General features: G+C 49.1%; 7 protein-coding genes across 7 annotated transcripts; 5 read left to right on the forward strand and 2 right to left on the reverse strand.

Moving 5' to 3' along the window:
• Positions 1-498: 498 nt before the first annotated feature.
• On the forward strand, positions 499-7,763 carry tor (putative TOR pathway phosphatidylinositol 3-kinase TorA; the record flags this gene model as incomplete). The annotated part of the gene is made up of 3 exons (XM_057284121.1): positions 499-625; positions 681-7,315; positions 7,371-7,763. The coding sequence occupies 3 exons, from the start codon at positions 499-501 to the stop codon at positions 7,761-7,763; spliced, it is 7,155 nt and encodes a 2,384-aa protein (XP_057130387.1).
• Positions 7,764-8,200: 437 nt separating this feature from the next.
• On the forward strand, positions 8,201-9,563 carry cwc25 (U2-type spliceosomal complex subunit CWC25; the record flags this gene model as incomplete). Its single annotated transcript, XM_057284122.1, has 2 exons — positions 8,201-8,226; positions 8,294-9,563. The coding sequence occupies 2 exons, from the start codon at positions 8,201-8,203 to the stop codon at positions 9,561-9,563; spliced, it is 1,296 nt and encodes a 431-aa protein (XP_057130388.1).
• A 2,928-nt stretch (positions 9,564-12,491) lies between these two features.
• N7471_011404 (uncharacterized protein) lies at positions 12,492-13,029 on the forward strand (the record flags this gene model as incomplete). Its single annotated transcript, XM_057284123.1, has 2 exons — positions 12,492-12,934; positions 12,966-13,029. 2 exons carry the CDS (start codon positions 12,492-12,494, stop codon positions 13,027-13,029), a joined length of 507 nt encoding a protein of 168 aa, XP_057130389.1.
• A 913-nt stretch (positions 13,030-13,942) lies between these two features.
• On the reverse strand, positions 13,943-17,006 carry N7471_011405 (glycoside hydrolase family 71 protein; the record flags this gene model as incomplete). The annotated part of the gene is made up of 2 exons (XM_057284124.1): positions 13,943-16,939; positions 17,004-17,006. 2 exons carry the CDS (start codon positions 17,004-17,006, stop codon positions 13,943-13,945), a joined length of 3,000 nt encoding a protein of 999 aa, XP_057130390.1.
• A 722-nt stretch (positions 17,007-17,728) lies between these two features.
• Positions 17,729-18,574, forward strand: N7471_011406 (uncharacterized protein; the record flags this gene model as incomplete). The annotated part of the gene is made up of 1 exon (XM_057284125.1): positions 17,729-18,574. One exon carries the CDS (start codon positions 17,729-17,731, stop codon positions 18,572-18,574), a length of 846 nt encoding a protein of 281 aa, XP_057130391.1.
• A 377-nt stretch (positions 18,575-18,951) lies between these two features.
• N7471_011407 (DUF4246 domain-containing protein) lies at positions 18,952-20,886 on the forward strand (the record flags this gene model as incomplete). Its single annotated transcript, XM_057284126.1, has 1 exon — positions 18,952-20,886. One exon carries the CDS (start codon positions 18,952-18,954, stop codon positions 20,884-20,886), a length of 1,935 nt encoding a protein of 644 aa, XP_057130392.1.
• Positions 20,887-22,927: 2,041 nt separating this feature from the next.
• N7471_011408 (HesB/IscA family protein) lies at positions 22,928-24,027 on the reverse strand (the record flags this gene model as incomplete). Its single annotated transcript, XM_057284127.1, has 2 exons — positions 22,928-23,293; positions 23,701-24,027. 2 exons carry the CDS (start codon positions 24,025-24,027, stop codon positions 22,928-22,930), a joined length of 693 nt encoding a protein of 230 aa, XP_057130393.1.
• Between the last annotated feature and the right edge of the window lie 230 nt (positions 24,028-24,257).

The raw sequence follows: 24,257 nt of genomic DNA on the forward strand, positions 1-24,257 counted from the left end.
GGCCTTTGGTTTTAACGTTATATTTTTAGGATAAGCACTGCAATGTCTTTTTGGATGTCTTTTTATATGATCGATATGGTGCACGCACAAATGTTAGACTACCGAATTATCACTGCCAACGGATGCTTTGGGTGACGTATTTGGCTTTGAGGATAATATGACTTCTCAGACACACCAGAATTTGAATGACATTCAAAAACCAGGGATTATCTGCAGTATACTGAGCACCAATGTTAAAATAAATATCAAGATAGTATGTAGTGATTACTTATCGAGTGGTTGTACCTAGGTACCTAGGTACCTAGGTACCTAGATGGTCGAGGGTGTCAGGGTCGCACCGAGTCGGGAACTCCAAACTTGGCCCGTGCACCCCTCGACCTTCTCCAAGCCTCACACATGACCCTCCCTCTACCATCCAACTTTATGCGCTCTGCGTGTTTCTATTTTATGGCCTAGACCTTGTATTCCAATGTCCACCCTGGGGTGTGATTCGCAAATATGGCCCAAGCAGGTGCAATCACAGACGTGACCCAAAGGTTATTCGTGGAGCTCAAGTCAAAGAATGAGGAGGCCAGGGCCAGAGCTGCCTACGAGCTCTATGATAATGTCCTATCCGTGTCTAGAGGTATTAACGGCTGAACTCTGAGACCTCTAACTAGCTGACATATCTCCTTCTGCAGATTGGCCAGCGGAGAAGTTCGTGGAATTTTACAACGCCGTTAGCCAACGTATCGCCCAACTCGTGGTCAACGGTAGCGACGCAAACGAAAGAATCGGTGGCTTGTTAGCACTCGATCGGCTCATTGACTTTGACGGAGTCGATGCGGCTCAGAAAACGACGAGATTTGCTAGTTACTTGCGCAGCGCCCTTCGCAGCAATGATAACGTGGTCCTGGTGTATGCGGCCCGATCGCTGGGCCGCCTCGCGAAGCCCGGCGGGGCTCTAACCGCAGAACTGGTAGAAAGCGAAATACAATCTGCATTAGAATGGTTACAATCGGAGCGTCAGGAAAGTCGGCGGTTTGCAGCAGTGCTTGTGATCCGGGAACTGGCCAAGGGCTCACCAACACTCCTCTACGGCTTCGTTCCACAGGTCTTTGAGCTAGTCTGGGTTGCTCTTCGAGACCCGAAAGTCCTCATACGTGAGACTGCGGCCGAGGCAGTCGGCGAATGCTTTGAAATAATCGTGGCTCGTGATTCTCAAGTCCGTCAATCATGGTTTGCACGGATACACGATGAAGCACTTCTGGGCTTGAAGTCCCATAACATTGATTGGATCCATGGCTCCATTTTGATCATCAAAGAGTTGATCTTGAAGGGCACAATGTTCATGAAAGAACACTATCGGAATGCTTGCGAAATCATCCTCCGTCTCAAGGACCATCGTGACCCGAAGATTCGCACCGAAGTCGTCCTCACCATCCCCATTCTCGCCTCCTATGCCCCCACCGATTTCACTGAGATCTATCTACACAAATTCATGGTCTACCTCCAAGCACAACTCAAGAGAGACAAAGAGAGGAACTCCGCGTTCATTGCCATTGGAAAGATTGCCAATGCAGTGGGCACCGCTATCGGCCAATATCTCGATGGCATCATTATCTACATTCGAGAGGGGCTTGCAATGAAGGCAAGGAATCGGTCGGGAGTTAACGAGGCGCCAATGTTTGAGTGCATCAGCATGCTGTCCCTCGCAGTGGGACAGGCGCTCAGCAAATACATGGAGGCTCTTCTGGATCCCATTTTTGCCTGCGGGCTGAGCAAATCATTAACACAGGCTCTGGTCGACATGGCCCATTATATTCCTCCCATCAAACCCATGATCCAGGAAAAGCTTCTTGATATGCTCAGTATCATCCTTTGTGGAACGCCATTCCGGCCCCTCGGATGTCCTGAAAACCGACTACCTCCCATGCCATCATTCGCAAAAGACTTTGCACCCCATGAGCTTCACTCTGATTCTGATATTGCATTAGCACTTCACACATTGGGCAGCTTTGACTTCTCTGGGCACATACTAAACGAGTTCGTGCGTGATGTTGCTATCAACTACGTGGAAAATGATAACCCCGAAATTCGAAAAGCGTCAGCTCTTACATGCTGTCAGCTGTTCGTTCATGATCCAATCATCAACCAAACCAGCGGACACTCCATTCAAGTTGTCAGCGAGGTTATTGACAAGCTCTTGACTGTAGGTATCGGAGACCCTGACCCTGAAATCCGACGCACCGTTTTGTGGTCGTTGGACCGCAAATTTGATCGGCACTTGGCACGACCAGAGAATATTCGATGTTTGTTCTTAGCAGTCAATGATGAGGTTTTTGATGTCAAAGAAGCCGCGATCTGCATTATCGGTCGACTATCCAGCGTTAACCCTGCTTATGTCTTCCCGCCACTGCGAAAACTGCTGGTCAATCTTCTCACTGGCCTTGGCTTCGCGAATACCGCCCGCCAAAAGGAGGAAACAGCTCAACTCATCAGCTTGTTTGTCTCCAACGCGACGAAATTGATCAGGTCATATGTTGATCCCATGGTGACCGCATTGTTGCCCAAATCAACAGACATTAATCCCGGCGTTGCTGCCACTACTTTGAAGGCTGTCGGTGAGCTCGCCAATGTCGGCGGCCATGAGATGAGACAATATCTGCCGCAGATTATGCCAATTATTTTGGACTCACTCCAGGACCTCTCGTCGCATAACAAACGTGAAGCTGCGCTTCGGACATTGGGACAGTTGGCCAGCAATTCAGGCTACGTTATCGAGCCATACATGGAATACCCCCATCTTCTCGCCGTGCTCATCAATATCATCAAAACGGAACAGACAGGCTCTCTCCGCAAGGAGACCATCAAGCTTCTCGGAGTCCTCGGTGCCCTCGATCCCTACAAGTACCAACAGATCAGCGAGATTGAACCTGATGTACACCATATCAACGAAATACAGAATGTTTCTGATGTTGCCCTCATTATGCAGGGTCTCACCCCCTCCAATGAGGAGTATTATCCCACGGTGGTCATCCATACTTTGATGCAGAACATTCTGCGAGAAAACTCCCTGGCGCAATATCACTCAGCTGTCATTGATGCCATCGTCACAATTTTCAAGACTCTGGGCTTGAAGTGTGTCCCATTCCTTGGACAAATCATTCCAGGGTTCATCTTGGTTATCAGAAGCGCTCCTGCTAGCCGGCTTGAGTCCTATTTCAACCAGATGGCAATCCTGGTGAATATCGTGCGACAGCATATTCGCACTTTCTTGCCAGAGATAATCGAGGTCATTAGGGATTTCTGGGACGCTTCGTATCAAATCCAGGGTACGATTATATCCTTGGTCGAGGCGATTGCTAGGTCATTGGAAGGAGAATTCAGGAAGTATCTTGCTGGCCTGATCCCTTTGATGCTCGATACACTTGATAAAGACACCTCGCCTCGCCGACAGCCCTCCGAGAAGATTCTTCATGCTCTTTTGATTTTCGGCACAAGCGGAGAGGAATACATGCATCTCATCATTCCTTCCATTGTTCGTCTGTTTGATCGGCCACAGAATCCTCAGAGCATCCGCAAATCCGCTATCGATAGCTTGACAAAGCTATCGCGGCAAGTCAATGTCTCTGACTTTGCATCCCTAATGGTTCATTCCCTGTCACGGGTCGTGGCTAGCGGTGATCGTGTGTTGCGTCAAGCTGCCATGGACTGCATTTGTGCTCTCATTTTCCAGCTCGGACAGGACTTCACGCATTACATTCATCTTCTAAACAAGGTCCTGAAAACCAATCAGATCACGCATGTCAACTACCAAATCCTGGTGACGAAACTCCAGAAGGGCGACCCACTCCCGCAGGACCTCAACCCAGAAGAGGTTTATTCTTTCCCCACCGATGACACCAACTTTTCCGAAATTGGACAAAAGAAGATTGTTGTCAACCAGCAACATCTCAAGAACGCGTGGGATGCTTCCCAAAAGTCCACCCGTGAGGATTGGCAGGAATGGATACGCCGATTCAGCATTGAGCTGTTGAAGGAATCCCCATCCCCGGCATTGCGTGCATGTGCTAGTTTGGCCGGAATCTACCAGCCGCTCTCAAGGGACCTTTTCAATGCTGCTTTCGTCTCGTGCTGGACTGAGTTGTATGATCAATACCAAGAAGAGCTCGTCCGCTCAATTGAAAAGGCACTTACTTCTCCCAACATCTCCCCAGAGATTTTGCAAATTCTCCTCAATCTGGCCGAATTCATGGAGCACGATGACAAGGCTCTTCCCATCGACATCCGCACTCTTGGGAAGTATGCTGCAAAGTGCCATGCTTTTGCTAAAGCTCTTCACTACAAAGAGCTCGAGTTCGAGCAAGATCAGAACTCGGGTGCGGTTGAAGCCTTGATTACCATTAACAACCAGCTTCAGCAGTCCGACGCTGCTATTGGTATCCTTCGCAAAGCGCAGGCGTATCGCGATGTGGAGCTCAAGGAAACATGGTTCGAGAAGCTTCAACGGTGGGACGAAGCCCTTGCTGCTTACAAGCGACGCGAGAAGACGGATCCAGACTCATTTGGTATCACGATGGGTAAGATGCGCTGTTTGCACGCTCTTGGCGAGTGGAAGGTTCTCTCGGACCTCGCTCAAGAAAAGTGGAACCAAGCATCACTGGAGCATCGCCGAGCTATTGCACCTCTTGCCGCTGCCGCTGCCTGGGGTCGGGGCCAGTGGGAGTTGATGGACTCTTACCTTGGTGTCATGAAAGAGCAGTCTCCGGACCGCTCATTCTTCGGTGCCATTCTGGCAATCCATCGCAACCAATTTGAAGAGGCCAACATGTACATTGAGAAGGCTCGCAATGGTCTCGACACTGAATTGTCTGCTCTTCTCGGAGAGTCATACAATCGTGCCTACAATGTCGTTGTCCGGGTCCAGATGCTCGCTGAGCTGGAAGAGATCATCACATACAAGCAAAACATCGGCGACCCTGAAAAGCAAGATGCCATGCGTAAAACTTGGAATCAAAGATTGCTTGGATGCCAGCAAAACGTGGAAGTGTGGCAGCGTATGCTCAAGGTCAGAGCTCTTGTCACTGCCCCACGTGAGAATCTTGATATGTCCATCAAGTTCGCCAATCTTTGTCGCAAGTCCAATCGCATGGGTCTTGCGGAACGGTCCCTTGCATCTCTAGAGACAGTGGTGTCCGATGCCAGTGGCACGCGCACTGTCGCACCACCCGAAGTCACATACGCCAGGCTGAAATTCAGTTGGGCAAATGGTCATCAACTAGAATCTCTTGAAATGATGAAGGAGTTTACCTCTGGTCTGACCGATGATTTTTCTAGATACAACACACTCATGGTATCAAATGCTGATCATCATGGCGCGAATGGAGTCAATGGGGTCGTCGATCAGAACCACCCAGATGCTATCAGCCTGAATGAACGGATTGGTGACGCCAACAAATTCAGAAAACTTCTCTCCAAGAGCTATCTTAGGCAGGGAGAGTGGCAGACAACTCTACAGAGGGGTGATTGGAGGCCAGAACACGTTCGAGAGGTTCTCAACGCCTATTCGGCGGCGACCCAATACAACCGCGATTCATACAAGGCGTGGCATTCCTGGGCACTTGCAAACTTCGAAGTCGTTACAACGATTTCCAACCAGGCTAACCGTGAGGGCCTGCCTTCGCCGGTTCCTCCTCATATCGTTACAGAACATGTGATTCCTGCCATTCGCGGATTCATTCGCTCCATCGCTTTGTCCTTGACATCTTCGTTGCAAGACACCTTAAGATTACTCACTCTGTGGTTCAATCATGGCGGAGATCATGAGGTGAATACTGTCGTCACGGAAGGATTTACTTCTGTCAATATTGATACTTGGCTTGCTGTTACTCCGCAACTGATCGCTCGAATCAATCAGCCTAATATTAGGGTCCGGGGTGCGGTTCATAGGTTGCTTGCAGAGGTTGGCAAAGCGCATCCTCAAGCCCTTGTGTATCCACTGACAGTGGCAATGAAATCGAACGTGACTCGACGCTCTCAATCTGCTACCAACATCATGGAAAGTATGCGGCAACATAGCGCCAAGCTTGTCGAGCAAGCAGATCTTGTGAGTCATGAGCTTATCCGAGTTGCGGTCTTGTGGCATGAGCTCTGGCATGAAGGTCTGGAAGAAGCCTCTCGTCTCTATTTCGGCGATCACAATGTTGAAGGCATGTTCTCAACACTTGCCCCCTTCCATGATATGTTAGACAAGGGCGCTGAGACCCTTCGTGAGGTGTCATTTGCGCAAGCTTTCGGTCGTGATCTGGCTGAAGCTAAGCACTACTGCATGATGTATCGCGAATCGGAGGAAATCGGCGATCTCAATCAAGCTTGGGACTTGTATTACACTGTATTCCGCAAGATCAGCCGACAACTGCCACAGCTATCGACTCTTGACCTCAAATACGTGTCTCCTCGACTCAAGGATTGCTCAGATCTTGACCTTGCCGTCCCCGGAACATACCAGAGTGGTAAGCCAGTCATTCGAATCATGAGCTTTGACCCGATACTGCATGTCTTGCAGACAAAGAAACGACCGCGTCGTATGACGCTAAAGGGCAGCAACGGAAGCTCTTACATGTACCTTGTCAAGGGTCATGAAGATATCCGACAAGATGAGCGAGTCATGCAACTTTTCGGCTTGTGCAATACCTTGTTGGATAACGATAGCGAGAGTTTCAAGCGACACTTGTCGGTTCAGCGCTTCCCTGCTATTCCATTGTCTCAGAGCTCTGGTCTACTAGGATGGGTGTCCAACAGTGATACATTGCATGCCTTGATCAAGGAATACCGTGAAAGCCGTCGGATTCTCCTCAACATCGAGCACCGGATCATGCTTCAAATGGCACCCGACTATGATAGCCTTACTCTCATGCAGAAGGTCGAAGTCTTCGGTTACGCTATGGACAACACGACCGGCAAAGATCTGTACCGGGTGCTATGGCTCAAGAGCAAGAGCTCTGAGGCGTGGCTCGAACGCCGTACGAACTACACCCGATCGCTCGGTGTTATGTCTATGGTCGGCTACATCCTTGGTCTGGGAGACAGACATCCATCGAACTTGTTGCTGGATCGTGGTAATGGCCGTGTGGTTCATATCGACTTTGGTGATTGTTTCGAGATCGCAATGCACCGAGAGAAGTACCCGGAGCGAGTTCCGTTCCGACTTACTCGTATGTTGACATTCGCCATGGAAGTGAGCAACATTGAGGGTAGCTACCGCATCACTTGCGAGGCTGTCATGCGTGTTCTACGAGAGCATAAGGATTCCCTGATGGCGGTTTTGGAGGCTGTAAGTGACCTGATTTCCTGAAGTTCTCGAACCACACCCACTAACTTTTTTCTAGTTCATCCACGACCCTCTAATCAACTGGCGTCTGGGTACACAAGAGTCCCCCGAGCGAGTGTCTCTCACCGCGGATCGCCGCCAGTCCATCATGGACGGTGTCAATTTCGAACCCGGCGCCCAGCCACCGGGCGATTTCTCCCGTCGCCGCCGCCCATCCATGCTTGAAGGTGGTATCCTCGATGCTCCGGAAGGTGTTCCACAAGAAGCCCGAGAGGCACAGAATGCCCGTGCTCTCCAGGTTCTCGCCCGAGTCAAGGAGAAGCTCACTGGACGAGACTTCAGAAATAACGAAGAGCTGAGTGTCAGCGACCAGGTGGACAAGCTCATTGCGCAGGCAACCAATGTTGAGAATATCTGTCAACACTGGATTGGATGGTGTAGTTTCTGGTGATCTGGCTTTGCTCTTGGAGTTCTATGGCGATGATGATATGATATGATGCGTTTTGTTTCGATTCCTCACCTTGTATTTAGAGTTAACCCCTGTCATTTGCTGTTTTCTCGTTCTTATTTCTAACTTCTTCTACTACACCTCTAATGCTTCTGGTTTATGGTTGCTTCAGCGCCCTTGGTAGTTGTTTGAGGTCGTATGGATATCTCGGCATGACCCTTTTGCGATTCACAAGAGAATAAGAGAACATCCCCATTTTATTATTACATTTTATTCAACGTATTCACCTAACCAATTCCATATTAAAAAGTGTAACTCAGTTCTCGTATGAGATCACGTGATCGGTGGCGATTGAGCTTTGGATCTGCCCGTGGACCTTCGGACAGCAACTTACTCATACCAACTTTTTTTTCTTTTTATTCTTCGAATCTACAAGCATCATGGGTGGAGATCTGAACCTGAAGAAGTAAGTACCGAGTGCCGGCTTCAATATCTACCCTAAGAGAAAAGCATAACACTAACCGCCCAACCAGGTCATGGCACCCAGGCTTGATCAAGAATCAGGAGCGCGTATGGCTGGAAGAGAAGCGCGCTCTCGACGAGCGCAAACAGATCGCGCAACTACAACGTGAACGAGAGGAGGAGCGCCAGATGGAGGAGATCCAGCGCCTCCAAGAAGCCTCCGGAAAGACAAAGCAACACCGCCGTGTCGACTGGATGTACCAGGCACCCTCCACTGAGACCGGGCACTACTCGGAGGAGATGGAGGGATATCTGTTGGGAAAGCGACGCATCGATGGAGTTCTCCTGAAGAACGACCCTGACACCAAGAAGCTGGCGAAGGGTTCGGAGGTGGTGGGAAATGGTGCCGCGGCCGGCCCGTCTATTGTCTCGGCGCGCGATACCATGTCGAAGGTTATGGCGGACCCGCTACTCGAAGTGAAGAAGAGAGAACAGGCGGCTTATGAGGCGATGGTGAAAGAGACTCTCAGACGCAAGGAAAGAGAGAAGGAACGCGGAGATCGCGATCGGGGAAAGGATCGTGACCGTCGCCATCGTACCCACGACTCAAAGCGCAGACGCTATAGTGGTGATGCGGGTGATGACCGCCATGACCGCCACCACCGAAGATCTTCACCTCGCCGACACCGATCTAGATCACCCGGTTCGCCTGATCGATCTTCCCGCAGACACCGAGGTGATCGTGAACGTCGCGACGACGAATACCGCCCAGACAACCGTGACCGAAGGAGCGATGAGAACCGATCTCGCCGGGGCGATAGGGACCGCGGCCGAGACCGTCGCGACTACCAAGACAAGAGAGAGCCCCACTCTAGCCGACACCAAGATCGCGAAGACAGAGGTGGGCGAGACCGCTCACCAGCCCGGAACTCCCGATCTCCTCGCCCATCTAGTGATCGCAAAGAACGCCCCGTCGCTGACGAAGATCGCCGCCGTGACTTCCCCCGGCGCGAATACAATAATCGGCGTGACTCTGGCCGGGCCATGGGGCCACCCTCGACCCGTGCCCCAACAAACAAGCCCGACCCTAAGGAACTGGAAGAAGAACGTCGTCACAAGTTGGCAGAGATGCAAAACAACGCCGCAGAAATCGAATCAGAGCGACTCCGGCGAATCACGGAGATCTCTGTCAAGGAGGAAGAGCAGCGGGAGGCTGACGATCGGCAGCGTTCAGACCGGGGCAGGTTCATGTCTGATGTCAATAAGCGAGTACAGGAGGATACTCTGGATGAACGCATTCGGCGTAGCCGTGGTGGACTTGCGAAGATGGAGGAGGATTAAGACCGTCCTGGTTTCTATGTGGGACTAGGCATTTGCCGTTACTTCAGAGTCTATATTCATGATTTCTTGTTCTCTTTTTAGCGTTACCAGAAGTTTTGATACACAAATCATTGATATCCATTGTGCAAGCTTTTTAGTCTCCTGCAAATGTATTCCAATCTCCATACTCTTTTCAACATTTGTGGAGCTAGGGAGCTCGTCGCCAGCAGGACTGACGAACCACAGCGGTCACTGCATCCCGTTTCGAGTAACGGGAGGCACTTGTCCTGCCTGTCTGTGAGGCCCAAGTTCTTGATCGCATCGTTAGACAATCGGCACACTGAAGCGGAGGCGATCTCTCTTAGAATTCCACGAGGGCTTTTTGTCACCGCCTCTTCCAACTGCGTTACTGTTCTGCGGACTCTTCTTCCTTGGGGCTGGCCCCATAATAGAGGTTCAATCAACTGTATCCGAAGGTGGTTTGGCGCTTTATTCCGCACTTTCACCAAAATCTTTCGGCATTGTCAGAATCATAATTTCGACTACCTGCTTCGTTCGCTCGGGCCGTCTGGTTGGGAGTTTGTGAGAGGAATAGTTTTGCTGACCATCATGATGGTCAACTTAAGGTTTCAGAAAGTTGGCGTTTGAGGCGCTGGACGTACTCAGGCTTATAGGAGGCGATCGTTAGGAATATCTCATGGTTATCTTGTGAGACAAGTAGACGTCTATGAAGTTAGGTCATAATATATCCCTTAGTAGTTAGTTTGATCTGACTTACTAAGAGGAGCGTCTTATATTGTCGTGTATTATCTATACGACCTTCTAGGTTATCTCTTACCATAGAATATCTAGACGCTCAGTTCCCGAATGTTCGGTTTTACCTCAATGATAGAGAAGACGGGTCTAGGAACTTTTGACCTATAGGTTTTAGTAGTGGTTGATATGGTATATGAAGGATATAAAGGATTCTGTTTTGTTTGACAAAGGTCGATTTTAATTGTACACACTCCTTCCAAAAAAGCCCAATGTTTACATTTCTACATGGTAGGCACTATCTAGGTACCTACACGCATATGTCATAAGATATTTGAAAGAGGTCTAAATATTTGGCTGTGGTGTGTCTTTTCAAAGGGTATTTGTGGAGGTCGAACCCTATAGGTATCATCAAGGTTCTTTATCTGCAAGGGCTGATATAAAGTACATATATAGCCGTCTAAAGGGACAAGATGCGAATACCACCAACTGGCTTGCTTAAACGATATCGAACGAACAATTCCGCTGGTGCCGTTTTAATATCCGCAAAGCTCCATAGCTGCGAGTATTGTAGAATCAGTCTCTTTCCGTCGTACGAAGCCTGAATGATTCTCCCATTATGATCGCCCATATAAGAAAGAACCAGAATCTATATAGTCTTAGAAAGTTATCACGTGAAACATGGAAAATCGCTTACTGGATGGATATGACATCTGCGGAACGGTTTGTGGTTCACTCGAATAAGCATCATGTTCACAATGGCTCTCAGCTCGTGGGTAGTGAGGTCCTGGCTTGTATCAGGCCAAATTTGAGCGAGACACGACGTGATTGAATGTGGCTTAAGAGGACGACTGGTGTATCGGTAATGATTGATCACTCGCCACGGTTTTGGATCTTCAAACCTCTCGTAGGTATGAGGGTCGTCTTCTCTCCGGCCCGGGCTACGAATCGTTAGGTGCATATGTATAATTCAATACTTGACTATCTACTTACTCCCAACATTCTTGCTCATCGTCTCTGAGGTCTGCAAGTATGAACCATTTATGCGGTCCGTATCTTCCCGCCTGGATGTGAGACTCAATAACACCCTCTACATCCTCAGCATGTATGTATGGGATCACGCTCTAGCGGAGGATGTGAGAATTGGTCGTATTCCATTCTCCCAATTATTGGAGCGTTTTTAGGGGAATGCTTAGTTAGGGCATCCTTTATATAATCCTTCAAAGTGGGGGTGTAGTTTTTGTTCTCTGGAGAATCTTCCAAGGCCAAAATGTAAATTAGATCTTTCTGAAACGGTTTATCTGGGTGTGGTCGAAAGAAGCACGGGTCGAATTGAAGACCTTCGTTATTTTCGAGGGCCAAGGTACTTGGAATGCTTGAACTCCAAGCCTCTAGAAGTCGTCAGGAGAAGGGAAGTCAGGCTCAAGATCTTTGGCTTATTGAACGAGGGACATGAGAAATGCATGAGGCTGAGCTTGTGTTTCAGCCATGTTAGGTTCTTTAAATGAGTAGAAAAGAAAACCTCGCCAGTCTCAAAAGGATAAAATATGGTATCATTGATATAGGAAAAGGTGATAGTGCCCAGGTGTAGGTATCATACATAATCTTGGATCAAAAACCTGATGCATAACTTTGAACATTCCCGGTTGTTGAATATTTGATTGATTGCGCATTTACCTAGTGAGGAGGTCTAAGCCCTGGAGATATGGCTTGTTAGCTACATAAGGCCCTAAGGAGGGCCCCAGTGTTCAAGCCTAGGAGGACCCATCAACTGTCTAGAAAGGGCTATTACAGGGCATACATATCGCAATACATGATAATAATAAAAAAGGTACACGCTGAATATCCATTAAGCAATGAAAAAGTAGGATACAGAGAAAAAAAAATAAGGAAGCAATGATAAAAATAGAACGAGTTGAAAGTTCTTGATAAATTTGGTCATATGCTCTAGCAACAAGCTACGGTAGTCATACAAGATGTTTCTTGGCAAATAGCTCCCAGCATACACGCGTCCAAGACAATGTCCCCTTCGTGCTCATCAGGTGGTCTACGGAAGATGCTTTCGAAGCTGAGCACCATAGGCACACCATAGACTTGCCATCTTGGTAGCTGATTCTCTGAGTTGGTCGGAGACTGGTCTCAGGGAGACCTCGGGTCTGTTGCCTACCTAGGCAAGGTTCCTCCGTCCATACCTCCATGTCCACTCGCCATACCGGCTGGCGAGTAGCAGTGATGATAATGACTAGCTTGGCGATGTGGTCACCGTGGACATTGCCTACATTGGAATTGATGTGCCATGACTGGACATCATTGCATAGCCGGCGAGACCTAGGTGGTGGTGGTAGCGGGCCCTATTCAACACTCATTATAATCTGCTGCCGTGGGGACAACACTGACCTCAACAGTCTGTATCAGGAACAACTTACCTATCACTATGCTATAGGCTTGTGCCTCAATGGCGACGGGGCCGCTGGTGTTGGCCGGTGGGGAGGCCTGGGGGAGGAGGAGGAGGTGGTGTTGGCGGCGGGGGGAGCAGTACTGTTGGAGGCGGCTGCTGAGCACACAATGTCAGCACTTTGTTCGCTCATCCCGGAGAATTGTTCGGGATATAGACGCACCCTCATTGGCGGCAGTTTCGGGTGTGTATGTGTTAGCCTTTTTTCTGTGCAGAATCACAGCGACAGAGCACAGCAACACGAAAAAAAATAAAGTGAGAGCGAAGGAGAACTCTTGAGTAATATATCATCGACAACAACATGACATACCCTTTTCTGCCTTTTTCGCCTCGAAAGGCGCAGTGGGAATTGCGTTTGGTCTGCAGTAACCACATCCAGCCTTTCCCTGAGGAGAGCAGGCACATCACATCATATTGAGGGCCGCCAACGCCCTCAACGGCGACAGTCAACCTCCGTATGGTTTGGGAGGAGGCAAAAGTAACAAAAACTGACAGCAGACACGAGAAACAAAGGTAGCAGAGAGGTGTGTTGACAAGGGGAAGTTCCTTTGGCTGGCTAGGTGGAAGTCCCTGCTTTTATTCCAAGGGCTCCTTGCTTGCACAGAGGTTTTTTTCTCCCAAAATAATGGATACATGTACCTACGTACCTGCCGTATAGGCGAGGCAAGTGATTGAAGACTATATGTACACCTCAGCTAATAAGTCCCGCTTATATAGTGTTGCCATGTCTTTTTGATACTCGTTTTTGAAGTCTTTAACTCGATCTCACTGGTAGGAGCCACGCTACCAACTGCCATCTCAGACCTGAGATTCACTCCACTCGTCCTGTGCAATATGTCACCAGTAGCTGGAATACCGGTAGCTTGCTTGATGCTCTGTGGATGGATATTGTCATGATCCTTGGCGAGGCGGAATACTGAGGGTTAGGGTTGAAACCATCCCAATTCTGTATTAGTTACTGCTACGCCGCAACTGGAAGGTTACCGAACAAGGGCGCTCTATGATTCTGTTCTGAAGCAGCAAAAGACGACCTATGAATTTTTAGCTCTGACCAAGTCGGCAAATATGTTGTGTGCCTCATCAACGATACCTTGATCATCTGGGCCTTTGACTGTCTCTTCGAGAAACGCGCTGATATCATCAAACCCCAATTTGGCATTTTTCATAATATAAACAAGTAATATACATGCCACTACTTAGCCCGGCACTTGGAAACAATCCCCTGGAACTGATTGTCCAACGCTTCAATCTCGGCACCCAACCCCTTCACATCATTCTTGGTCATATCCCTCCTAGCAGTGCCCATGGATTTGAAACTGTCCGGGTCTCGCATGCCACTGAACATCAAAGTCTCTAGAATGATGAGCGGTGCCATCTTGGGATCTTCAACAATAGAATATATTGTGGTGGCACCGATGCCAGCATCACCAATCATCGTGATAACCCGCGCTAACCCCGTGAAGGCATCTGCCACCAAATCCAACTCGCCTAGGAAGGGAATCACCAAGAGTACCCCCATCAGGATATTATTGATCAGCTCCTTCTTTTTAGCAGCGTCGTAATCATCTGCCACGTCAACAACCGCCTGCATATTGGTGACCGCTTGGCTCAGCAGAAACACGGCCATGGACAGCGTCTGCACCACGTCGTCCGTCGATCCCATCCACGACCCCAATGCCAGCTCGATCTTTGCCACACTGATTGTCTCGGTGAGATTTTGGATATTGGGCATTGCCTGAGTCATGATGTCTTTGGGATTGGTCACAGTGATATCGCTGTCCGGTCCCTTGACTGGGAATCCTTCGTACTTGCTATGCAGCTCCTCGCAGCCATCCTTGAACATTGCTGGAGTACAATCCAGATCCAGGCTGGTCTCACCAAAATCTATCCAGTCTTTTTCAATGCCGTACTTATCGGAAACAGCGCTGTAGAATCCGTCCGCGTCTATCAGCTCGTAGTAGACTGTGAAGGTGCCGCCCGAGATGCCGATATCCCCTGGACAGGAGCTCACTGTGTTGTTCACTCCAAGGTGGCTAAAAGTGCACTGAAAGAACTGGTTGCCAGGTCCGTAAGGGCTTTCGGATCTCATGAAGTCCTTCAGCTGGCTGTTGATGGTCTCCTTGACATACTTGACGTAGTCGTTGAATTTGGAGTCGTAAGACCCGGTGATATCCGAGTAATTGCTCAGCATCTGATTGAGCTCTGCCCGCAACCCGTCTAGCGTGTGGAAGCCAATGCACGCGGGATCGACTTCGTCAATAGCGGCTTCAAGGGCATCAAGTGTGGCGTAAGACTTGGTGAAATCACAGATAGTAACCGACTCGCATTCTGGGTCGGAGCCGTCGTCGTCCTCGCAGTTACCGCTTGTAGCTTTCTTGTTGTTTACACAGACAGGAGATGGGCAGTAGTCTCGCTCACAGGCAAAGTTGCAGAGCCCGCTATCGCCCCCAACAGTGGATCTGCCGATGATGCTGCTGTTAGCTGCATGGGGCAGGTTCAATGGACCGGTGGCCGTGCAAGTACAGCTATGGATAGGACAATAGCCCACATCACAAGCGTAGCTGCACAGACCGGCAAAAGAGCCGGAACCAGTTCCCGCTGTACATGTATCTGGAGTGAAGGGCGAGACGGTGGGTACGGTGAGCGCAACTTCGACCGTGCCACAAACACCCTCAATGCAACCGCCGTAGTTACAAGCAAATGAGCAGAGACCACTATAGCTGGCGCTCTCGCCGGCAACAGGATACCCCTGGATCCCCGTAGCTTTGGGCAAGGTCGGTTGCGGACCCATTTTTGAGCACACACAGGCTCCCACTGGACAATATCCTAAGCTACAGGTAAATTCGCATAGACCTTTAAAGTTGCCCTTGCCCCAGCCTTCGATGCAGACCTGGTTAGCCAGTGAAGCTGGCTTGACTGAGATCGAGTTTCCGGCCATTTCACTGCCCACCCATGCGTTCCAGTTTTCGATTTCCAAAGAACTAGAACATCCGCTCGAGATCATCTGGCCTCCAAGAGAGACCACAGTAGTCCCAGATCGAGTGATAGTGATCGTGACACCGCCGGAGTGCCCAGTAAATGCGACACTGCCGTGATAGATTCCCGCATTTCCACTAGGAGTATGCGTCCAAGCGGCACCTAGGTTGACTCCTCCGACCGTGACCACAACCTCGGCGGCCGAGCCAAGTAGAGCAGAGTAGAAAATTTTATCCTGGGGGATATCTTTAGGCTTGTACTCGAGCTGGAGCTGAGACACTGTGTTTCCTGTAGTGCCACCGTCGGATCCACATGCCCCGGCAGCATTCAGACGGTACCATGCGGAAACACCCTCCTCCGTGATAGTTGTAGCGTTCTTTTTGTAGGTATCGATGAGGAAGGGCAAGAATGCCCGCCATCCGCTATGGTCATAAGTCTCCACGTAGTTGTACGGCGACTCGCCATATCCCTGGCCAAACGCCACGTAGCTAGCCGCTGCCAGGTCGTTGTGACTATCATAGGTGGGCCCAATGTAGTGAGATTCGCCGTAGTCATTCCACGAAATGATCTCCACAAACTCGGGTGCGAGAAATAGTACTTGCTGCCAGCGGTCATACCACAAGTCGTCTCCTCGCCATAGCCAGTTTTTATTATAGCCAGGCATATTTGTAAAGAACCAGGGGGAGACGGGCATCATATAGGGCTTTCCAGCGAGGTATTGTTGGTACGAGGCATCGCCGTAGGTATCCATGTCAGAGTCACCGTATGGCCAGGCAGCCCAGCTGAAGAGACCATCAGCTACTCCATTAGCCTGTTCCATAGCCACTTTGGCCCCGAGTGAAGACCAATCTGGCACAAAGAAACAGTTTGTCTGTTTCTTAATGTCCGCCCAGTCGGCAGCGTTGCCAGGACCTTCAAAGGTCGAGCACAGAGGTTGGTCGTTATAATGCCAGTAGGTCAGAGAGCTTCCGCCATAAGAATTGAGGAGGCTGATTACGTCGCTTTTATCCCAGGCCCCGTTTCCCGCATAATCAAACGAGAAAAACAATCGGAACCCGATATTTTGAGCAGCCAGAAAAGCATTGCCTAGAGAGCTCTCGGTGGTGCTCTCGCCGTTGGCGATATTCAGGGCAAACGCATCGATGTGTGCGTGGATAGCCTCAGTCATATGGTCTTCCCAGTCAGAGACTTTATAACCGGCTGTGTTGGAAACCTAGAAAGTTAGCTCGACTACTCACTCAATTGGATTACTGCCAAAAAAGAAGGATATTACATACCATGAAATGTGCAAACACTGCCCTCGCCTGGACTTGGCGAAGTAGGATGCATGTCGCAGTAATTAAAATACAGAACAGCCGCATTTATAAACGAATGAATGAAAGTATAGAAAAAGATAGACGGAAGATAAAGGGAAACCCCGTGAAAGAAGAAGAAGAAGAAATGAAATGTGATCAATGAAAGACTGAAGGTGAATCGAGGGTAGGCATTTAGCTAGTCACCGATAGGAGGGCAGGTGGTCTTTAAATGCTGCCCAGGTGTACCTGGATGAATGGAAAATGACAAAACTACATAGGTAATGGATAGCCATACCTAGGTAAGTCGTAATATCTGGTATCTCTGTCACCGCCACCAATATCAACGGGCCACTCTTAGTGTCTTCCGTGGTCTAAGCACGAATGGAGACGCTAATATAGCTTCACTCCTGGGGAAATTGCGTATTCTCTCCGAAGGATCCATATACTAACCAAGCCTCGCTAAGACATACTAAGAAAGACTATCGAACCTTGGAAGCGACACCCCCGTTTTTTTGATGCGAGCTAATTTGGTTTTGATTGCGATAGTATCCCTCCTCGCACATTTTAACTATATATTAGGCCGAGTGAAGTGGAATATCCAACACTAACCATCCACTTTTGTCACTCTTGACATCTTCTTCATTATCGATCATCATTGATTCTCGAAAACATACTCATCTCTATATCTACATCTCAACCCCACCAAAATGAGAGCCTCGCTTGCCTTTCTTTGGATCTTTGCCATTTTCCCCCGCATTGCTGTTGCAGTGACGGGCGGCTCCCAACTCGCGCACAACTATGAAGCGATTTACTTCTATTACGGTTATTTGGCCGACGTCGCCATCAATGGAGATCTTCGCACCCTAGGTGTTAAGTGCAGCCCAACGTCTGGTACTGTCTGTACCTTCTTGGAGTTCATCAGAAGCATCGAGAGCGATTTTGATGCCGCGGTCCTACCCAAGGACAACGAGCTACCACCCGAGGACAGCAAGCTAGGAGCGACAACAACTAGGCCAGGAGATTTGAAAGAACTGGCCACTGCGATGACTAGATGGAAATATAATAGATATGTCGCCGATAATTTGGTTTCAGGCGGCAAGCAACGGCACAGTGAAGTCCTCTTTAGGACGACCGAGATCCTCATCAACGCGCGTGACAACCACCCGACTGTTCTGGCGGGAGATCTTCTTGAACGAGCCAAGAAAGCGCTAGTGTATGTTCAGGCAGAGCGCGAGACTGACAGCCTCCAAGATAAGAAGAAATTCTTTACTGCGGAGTTTGCAAAATTGGTGATTGTGGAGAAAACTGTTGGGTTGGAGAATGAGTTGGTCTCATTCCAGGACATCGATTGGCAACAATCAGCGGTGGAAACCGCTTCGAAGTACGGAGGATCACAGCAAGGTTTTTTGGAAGGATTTGAGGATTTTGCCCGGCATATGACTGGGAATCCCAATATCCCAACCCAATTCCGGGAACATACGTTGATTCTGCAGAGCATCCGCACGCAGTCCGATTCATTGGGGAGTGTTGAAAGCTGCAGAGCGATTGGGTAGCTTAGATTTGGACGTGGCTTTGTGATTTACTGTGTAATATCGTTAAGATAGTAATGTGTATAATATAAGATTATTGAGGCCGTCTAGTCCACTCACATCCATGGATGTTACCCCGCACGGCGATATAACTCGATTAGGAAAGGTCAGGGGTGGAGACCCTATTGGGTTAGACTTGCTTGCTTGCACTATATCTCCAGGGCTTATCTTCTTAGCTTTCAATACATTTAATACATGAGAGCCCCAATGTCAAGCCTCAACAACACCGATGGTCCACTCCAGATCCCTGGATTTGGCTCCATTCCCTTGAACTATGAGCTCCCCCCAAGACCCGCTTTGCTCATGGGCTAGTCGAATATCGCCATTCGCCGCGGTTGACAATGCGCGAGATGGCCATGCTCCGAGTGATGCAACATATCACGGAACAACCCGGATGGGACCAAGCGCTACTAGATACGGATGAGACTCGGCTCGCGCAATGGCGCCAAGAGGCAGTAGCAACTGAAGAGTTTCTTATCAGCGCACCAGCCTGGGATTGGTGCATCGCAGAGCTACGAGACAAGGCGCAGGCCTGGCAAGAAACCGGCCGCCTCCTAGTGTTTGATAGCTCTTCTGCTGTATGCCAGGCTAATGTGCCACTGCTGCAGAAGGATATCCAGACAGAGGTATCCCAGTTAGGAACGCAAGCCAGTCACGACTCTCCCCTGGTAGATCCATCCGAGTTCCCTCTTGTTTACGACCGGTCCCCGGTGTTGGTCGAAGGTGGACGGGTATCCCTTCATGACCCCTGGCTTTTGACCGGACAACCCGCGAAAGAGTTGCCGGTCCATCCCCTTGATCAAATGCGTTGGCGGCCTCGTGAGGTATCCCGCAGCAATGGAGGGCCACAAAGCTGCTGGTCTAATCGGTTTCAGTGGCTGCCATGTGAGGTAGAATTTGCTTCCCCAACCACATCCACGCCTAATGACACACCAGATGTTCGCATCACCTCTTACGTCAATAATCTACACCCGCATCACAACCAAAATTTATATGCGCACTTAGAACGACTCATTTCTTGTTCTATCCCTTCCTGGAATGAGATCTTGTTCTACGGAGAGGCACGCGGTCGTCATCCGCCACGTATCCTTACCTACGGTTGCCATATTGAAAACTATCAAGAGAAACATGAAGTTTTTGAAAACCTATCTCCTATGCTCCATTGGAGTGACTTATGTGATTCGGAGCAGGAATGGCAGGAGAAGTGTGATCAGGTCCGCGAGTATGTTTTGGGTCCAGAGCCACCCGTATGGAAGCAAGCGAGACGTCTACCAATGCTGCCTGCCAATTTGCTAGAATCACTTACCACTAAGGATTGGGAAGATCCGCGGCGAGTCAGCAGGATCGCGAGGTCCAAACGCATCCGTCGGGCCTGGTTTGATCATCCCGAGCCCGGGGTCTCATTTTCCTACGAGCAATGGAAGAAAGGCCAGTTCACCGGTCGAGCGATCGTTCCACAGAGAATAGGCAAGTTCCCGGATCCGTTACACCACGACTACGTTCCAGTGTGCCTAGAGGACAAGTTCCAGAAAGATGGACTACAGGTGATAGTACAGATTTCGCGCATTGACCTAACCCCGGAGAGTCCGAGCTACAAAGGAGAGGCGTATTTCCACACCGAAGGTCTACGGAACGAACATATTGTGGCCACAACTATGTATGTGGTTGAAGCGGAAAACATCACACCAGCCCGGGTGGCGTTCCAGCATGAGGACAAGGTGCACGCAAGCGAGTTGGAATGTAAACAGCCAGACGCAATGTCAGCGGTTCTAGATGTTGACTATTGGGAATCATTCGAGGAAACCCCTCCCCGGGGAGTGCACACCTTCGGTTCTGTTCCGATGATTGAGGGCCGTCTTCTGAGTTGGCCTAATACCCTCCGTTCAAAAGAGGAGCCATTCAGCCTAGTGAATCCACATCAGCCTGGTCACTTGACTATTATTAAGCTCCGGTTGGTTGACCCTCATTATCGAATTTGTTCGACGCAAAATGTGCCCCCGCAGCAGCATGACTGGTGGGCTGCCGCGGCGCGGCATGCATCGAACTTGGACACCCGTTTGCCTCCGGAATTGGTGCATCTTGTGATGGAGCAGACGAAATGGTGGCCGATGTCTACTAAGGAGGCACAGCGTCTGCGTGAAGAGTTTCGACGTGATCACCAACGTGCAAAAGAAGCTGCCGAGAAAAGCGAGGGATACCACCTTAGTGCGTTGCTTCCTTACGATTCACCTACTGATGCTACTGAATCAACTGGGGTTGGGGCCGAATCTCCTTAATTTCCGAGCGAAACACATCAAGTCATGGGAAATCATCTATGCGATAGGGGCCAAAAAGACGAGTCATCTACATCTAGGTAGGGAATCTACTGTACTCATGACGCTTAATCCGGAGACTTCCGTGCCTAGACTTTGTGTAATACAAAAGAAATAAATCATAATATTATAAAACAAGATAAAAGAAAATGGCCACCAGACGAAATTAAACACTACTTCAGCCCAAGGATCTAGCGTTATAGCTAGCAGTTCTGTCGATGTAACATTAGCAGTTCATGTGTTTTATAGCGACGCCTACATTCAAACCGACTGGAGACACCAACCCAGAAAAGCATTGTCTAAAGATTCAGATGAGGGTAGTTAACTATTAGCGTCGGTGTGGTCCCAATTGGTGGTGTAAGCGTCGGTGTTGTCCCAATTGGTGTAAGCGAAATTTCCCCCTACACGAGGCTAATGATCGCTTCTATGTCGGCACCACGGTAGCGCTATTTAGCGCTATTTAGCGTCACCTTGTTGGCCCCAGTACTCCGTACAGGGTTTAGGAGTTGTCTTTTGTCTTGAATTCATTTCCATAGCGTGCTGCTGTTGTGGAAATAGACCTCGGTGACTCCTTCCAGATTTAGCAGATTATTCCTTATCTACCAAGTCTTGACGCTCCAGGCTGATATATATTCCACCTATGTACGGAGTACCTACATGTAGTTACCCCAAGTGTGCTATCAGATACAGCGTCTTCGCTGGATACCCTATATCCAACCATGATGTTCAATTTTCTGAGCCTCAGTGCTTTGTTTGCCCTTCAGGCAGCAGCAACTATCTCGCCTTCCTCTTCGGCCTGCACAGAATCAGTTAGAGATAATACCATCTCTTTCTTCAGTCATGCACCTTTGACCTTTTCATATGAGGTGCCCAATGCCCCTGCTTGTGCTGGAAAGTGTGCCGGTATATCTTCATGTCTTGCCTGGCTGTATTCCACATCGGGGCAAGAATGTCAACTATACCGTCAGAAGCCGTTATCCCAAATGAATAATCCCCATTTTGTATCGGGAATTTGTGGAGAGGCCCTTGCCTCATCTCAGATTGTCTCTTCTTCATCAATCACTCAGGTAAGCTCTCCTTTCTCTTTTTCATCTTTTGCCTCTTTCCTTCCCCGTCTTATTGACATCTACTTTGCTCGGTCTACCCCTGCGTTTCCTATAAGAACCTCATCACTAACGAACAAGGCCCAGCACCAACCGACCCCGTTAAACATAGTTACAAAACGCGAACATGCTGCCCATCACCATCGTAAACATGGACATGGTCACTCTTTCTAACAAGCAGGCCACCATATCTGCTATCATGTATAATAGACCTCATGTTATAGTTCTATTTCCATGTGACAATCTTCTTCTACTCTCCCGCATACTTTTAGAAACGATTTACCATGAGTTCATATCACTCTCATACACGACTAAACAGAGACAAACAAGAGCTAAAAATTATATATTATCTGATGGGCTACTTATCAAAGATTATACATAGAAAAGTCGTCTGCACAGAGTATGCTTTTTATCTAAGAGGACATCAGAAAAGACATCCAAAAAGAACATCCAAAAGCATATCGAAGGGTTGTTACATATAGGTCGTCCCTTTGCCCTTTTTTTACTCCCGACTGATGCGAGTGCAATAGTTTGGGGGAAATATTTGGGAGGTCCACTGTAGCGGGCTGCCGGTACATCTATGGATGTATAAGACTAAGATTATATAGGTACCACTCGACGGAAAGCTGTAACCAGTACTCATGATTTTGAGCGGCATGTATCATTCCTTTCCCGTAGAAAATACTATCAAGGCTTTGGTCGCCCCGTTGAAACGAATCGCGTGACTCCCTGTCGTAAATCGACGATGTTGATAGTCTGACCAATGTAAGAGAAGAGGGGTATAGCATGTGATTATCTATCTTTCCAGTGTGCAGAATGCAGTATGATGTACATAAAATAATGGAAGAAAAGGATGAATATAGTAAACATCATCTCTCCTATCCCTCCATGGGACAAATTGCTCAATCACTGACATCGAAACTTGTCCCGCAACCGCAATTACTTGTTGCGCGGGGGTTATCCACAATCTTGAACTGGCTCCCGATCAACTCGGTGGTATAGTCCACGGTGCTGCCGTGCAGCAGCTCGAGCGAGGGCTCATCCATAACGACCTTGGCCTTGCCGGCTGACTCTGTTGAAGCTTCATCTGCTTCTCCTTCAAACACGGTATCCTCTTCCGGATCAATTTTAGAAGCCCCCTCTAGGGACATCATATATTGGAAACCATGGCATCCGCCACTGGTCACTGTGATGCGAAGATGGTGGTATGGATTCTCTTCCTTGATGGCGGAGGGAGAGGAGGTTGGGTCTGTGATGTCGCGGAGACGCTGCGCTGGGTTAGCTTCATGATTTACAAAAATAAAATATAAACTCCCAAAGGAAGGGAAGCAAAAAAACGAAACAAGAAAAAAAAAACATGCAACAGTGAGGATTCGCTGGTGGTCACCCACCCAACTACTAACTCACCGGCGTGTGGCTTAAGTACGGCTGAGCGGACGGGAAGCCCTGTTTTCCACACCCTATGGTCGCATGTACTTGGAAAGCATCTGAAGGGCCCAAGGCGCGGTCCTAGGGTCATCCCATGTCGGCTGAAAGCAAGCCGACACCGAGACAGACCCTCGGCACTTGGTGCCCATGCAGCCCAGACAGCTTCCCACCCGCCCGAGCACAAGCCAGATAGAAGAGCAAAGAAAAGCAGGCAAACCAAAAGCAAATAAATCCATTAGAAACTCACCTCCGCAGCTCGTGGCGAAATACCAATCATAAGGGATTGTCCATCATCTCCGGTTCTCGGGTTTTGCGTCACCTTGGTGGCAGGACGGACGGACGAGGCAGAAAAACATGCATGTTGCTGGCGGATATAGCGAGAGGTTGAGGATTGAGGTGCTGAGCGTTTGAGAGGAGGCGCGCTACTTGCGACAGCGCTTGGCCGGCGAGGAACGACTTCGCCGGCGGAGAATGCGGAGAGGCACAAAGCCGGTCGGAAAGTTGAGAAGAGCCGGCACGTTTGTGGCTGGGATAAACGCCGGACGGCCGTCGATGAGAATAAAGGACGTGACATGGCTGATATGTGAAAGAATGAAATGCTTCAAGAAGAGAAAGCAGAGAGATGAAGAACACTTGATATCAAATCATCCCATTCCGATTACATCGGGTGGGTTAGTCAGTTTAGCTGTGACGCCATTGGCCAAATAAAGTCGGAGAATATGGACAGAATAATATCCCCATCGGGAAGGGATCGGCGGATGGTGGGGGACTGCAGATAAATGTATCAGCCTTCCACCGTTGTAT

This window comes from Penicillium samsonianum (genome assembly GCF_028829775.1).
Source record: "Penicillium samsonianum strain IBT 33392 chromosome Unknown utg000007l_segment0_segment0, whole genome shotgun sequence".
Classification (NCBI taxonomy): Eukaryota; Fungi; Ascomycota; class Eurotiomycetes; order Eurotiales; family Aspergillaceae; genus Penicillium; species Penicillium samsonianum.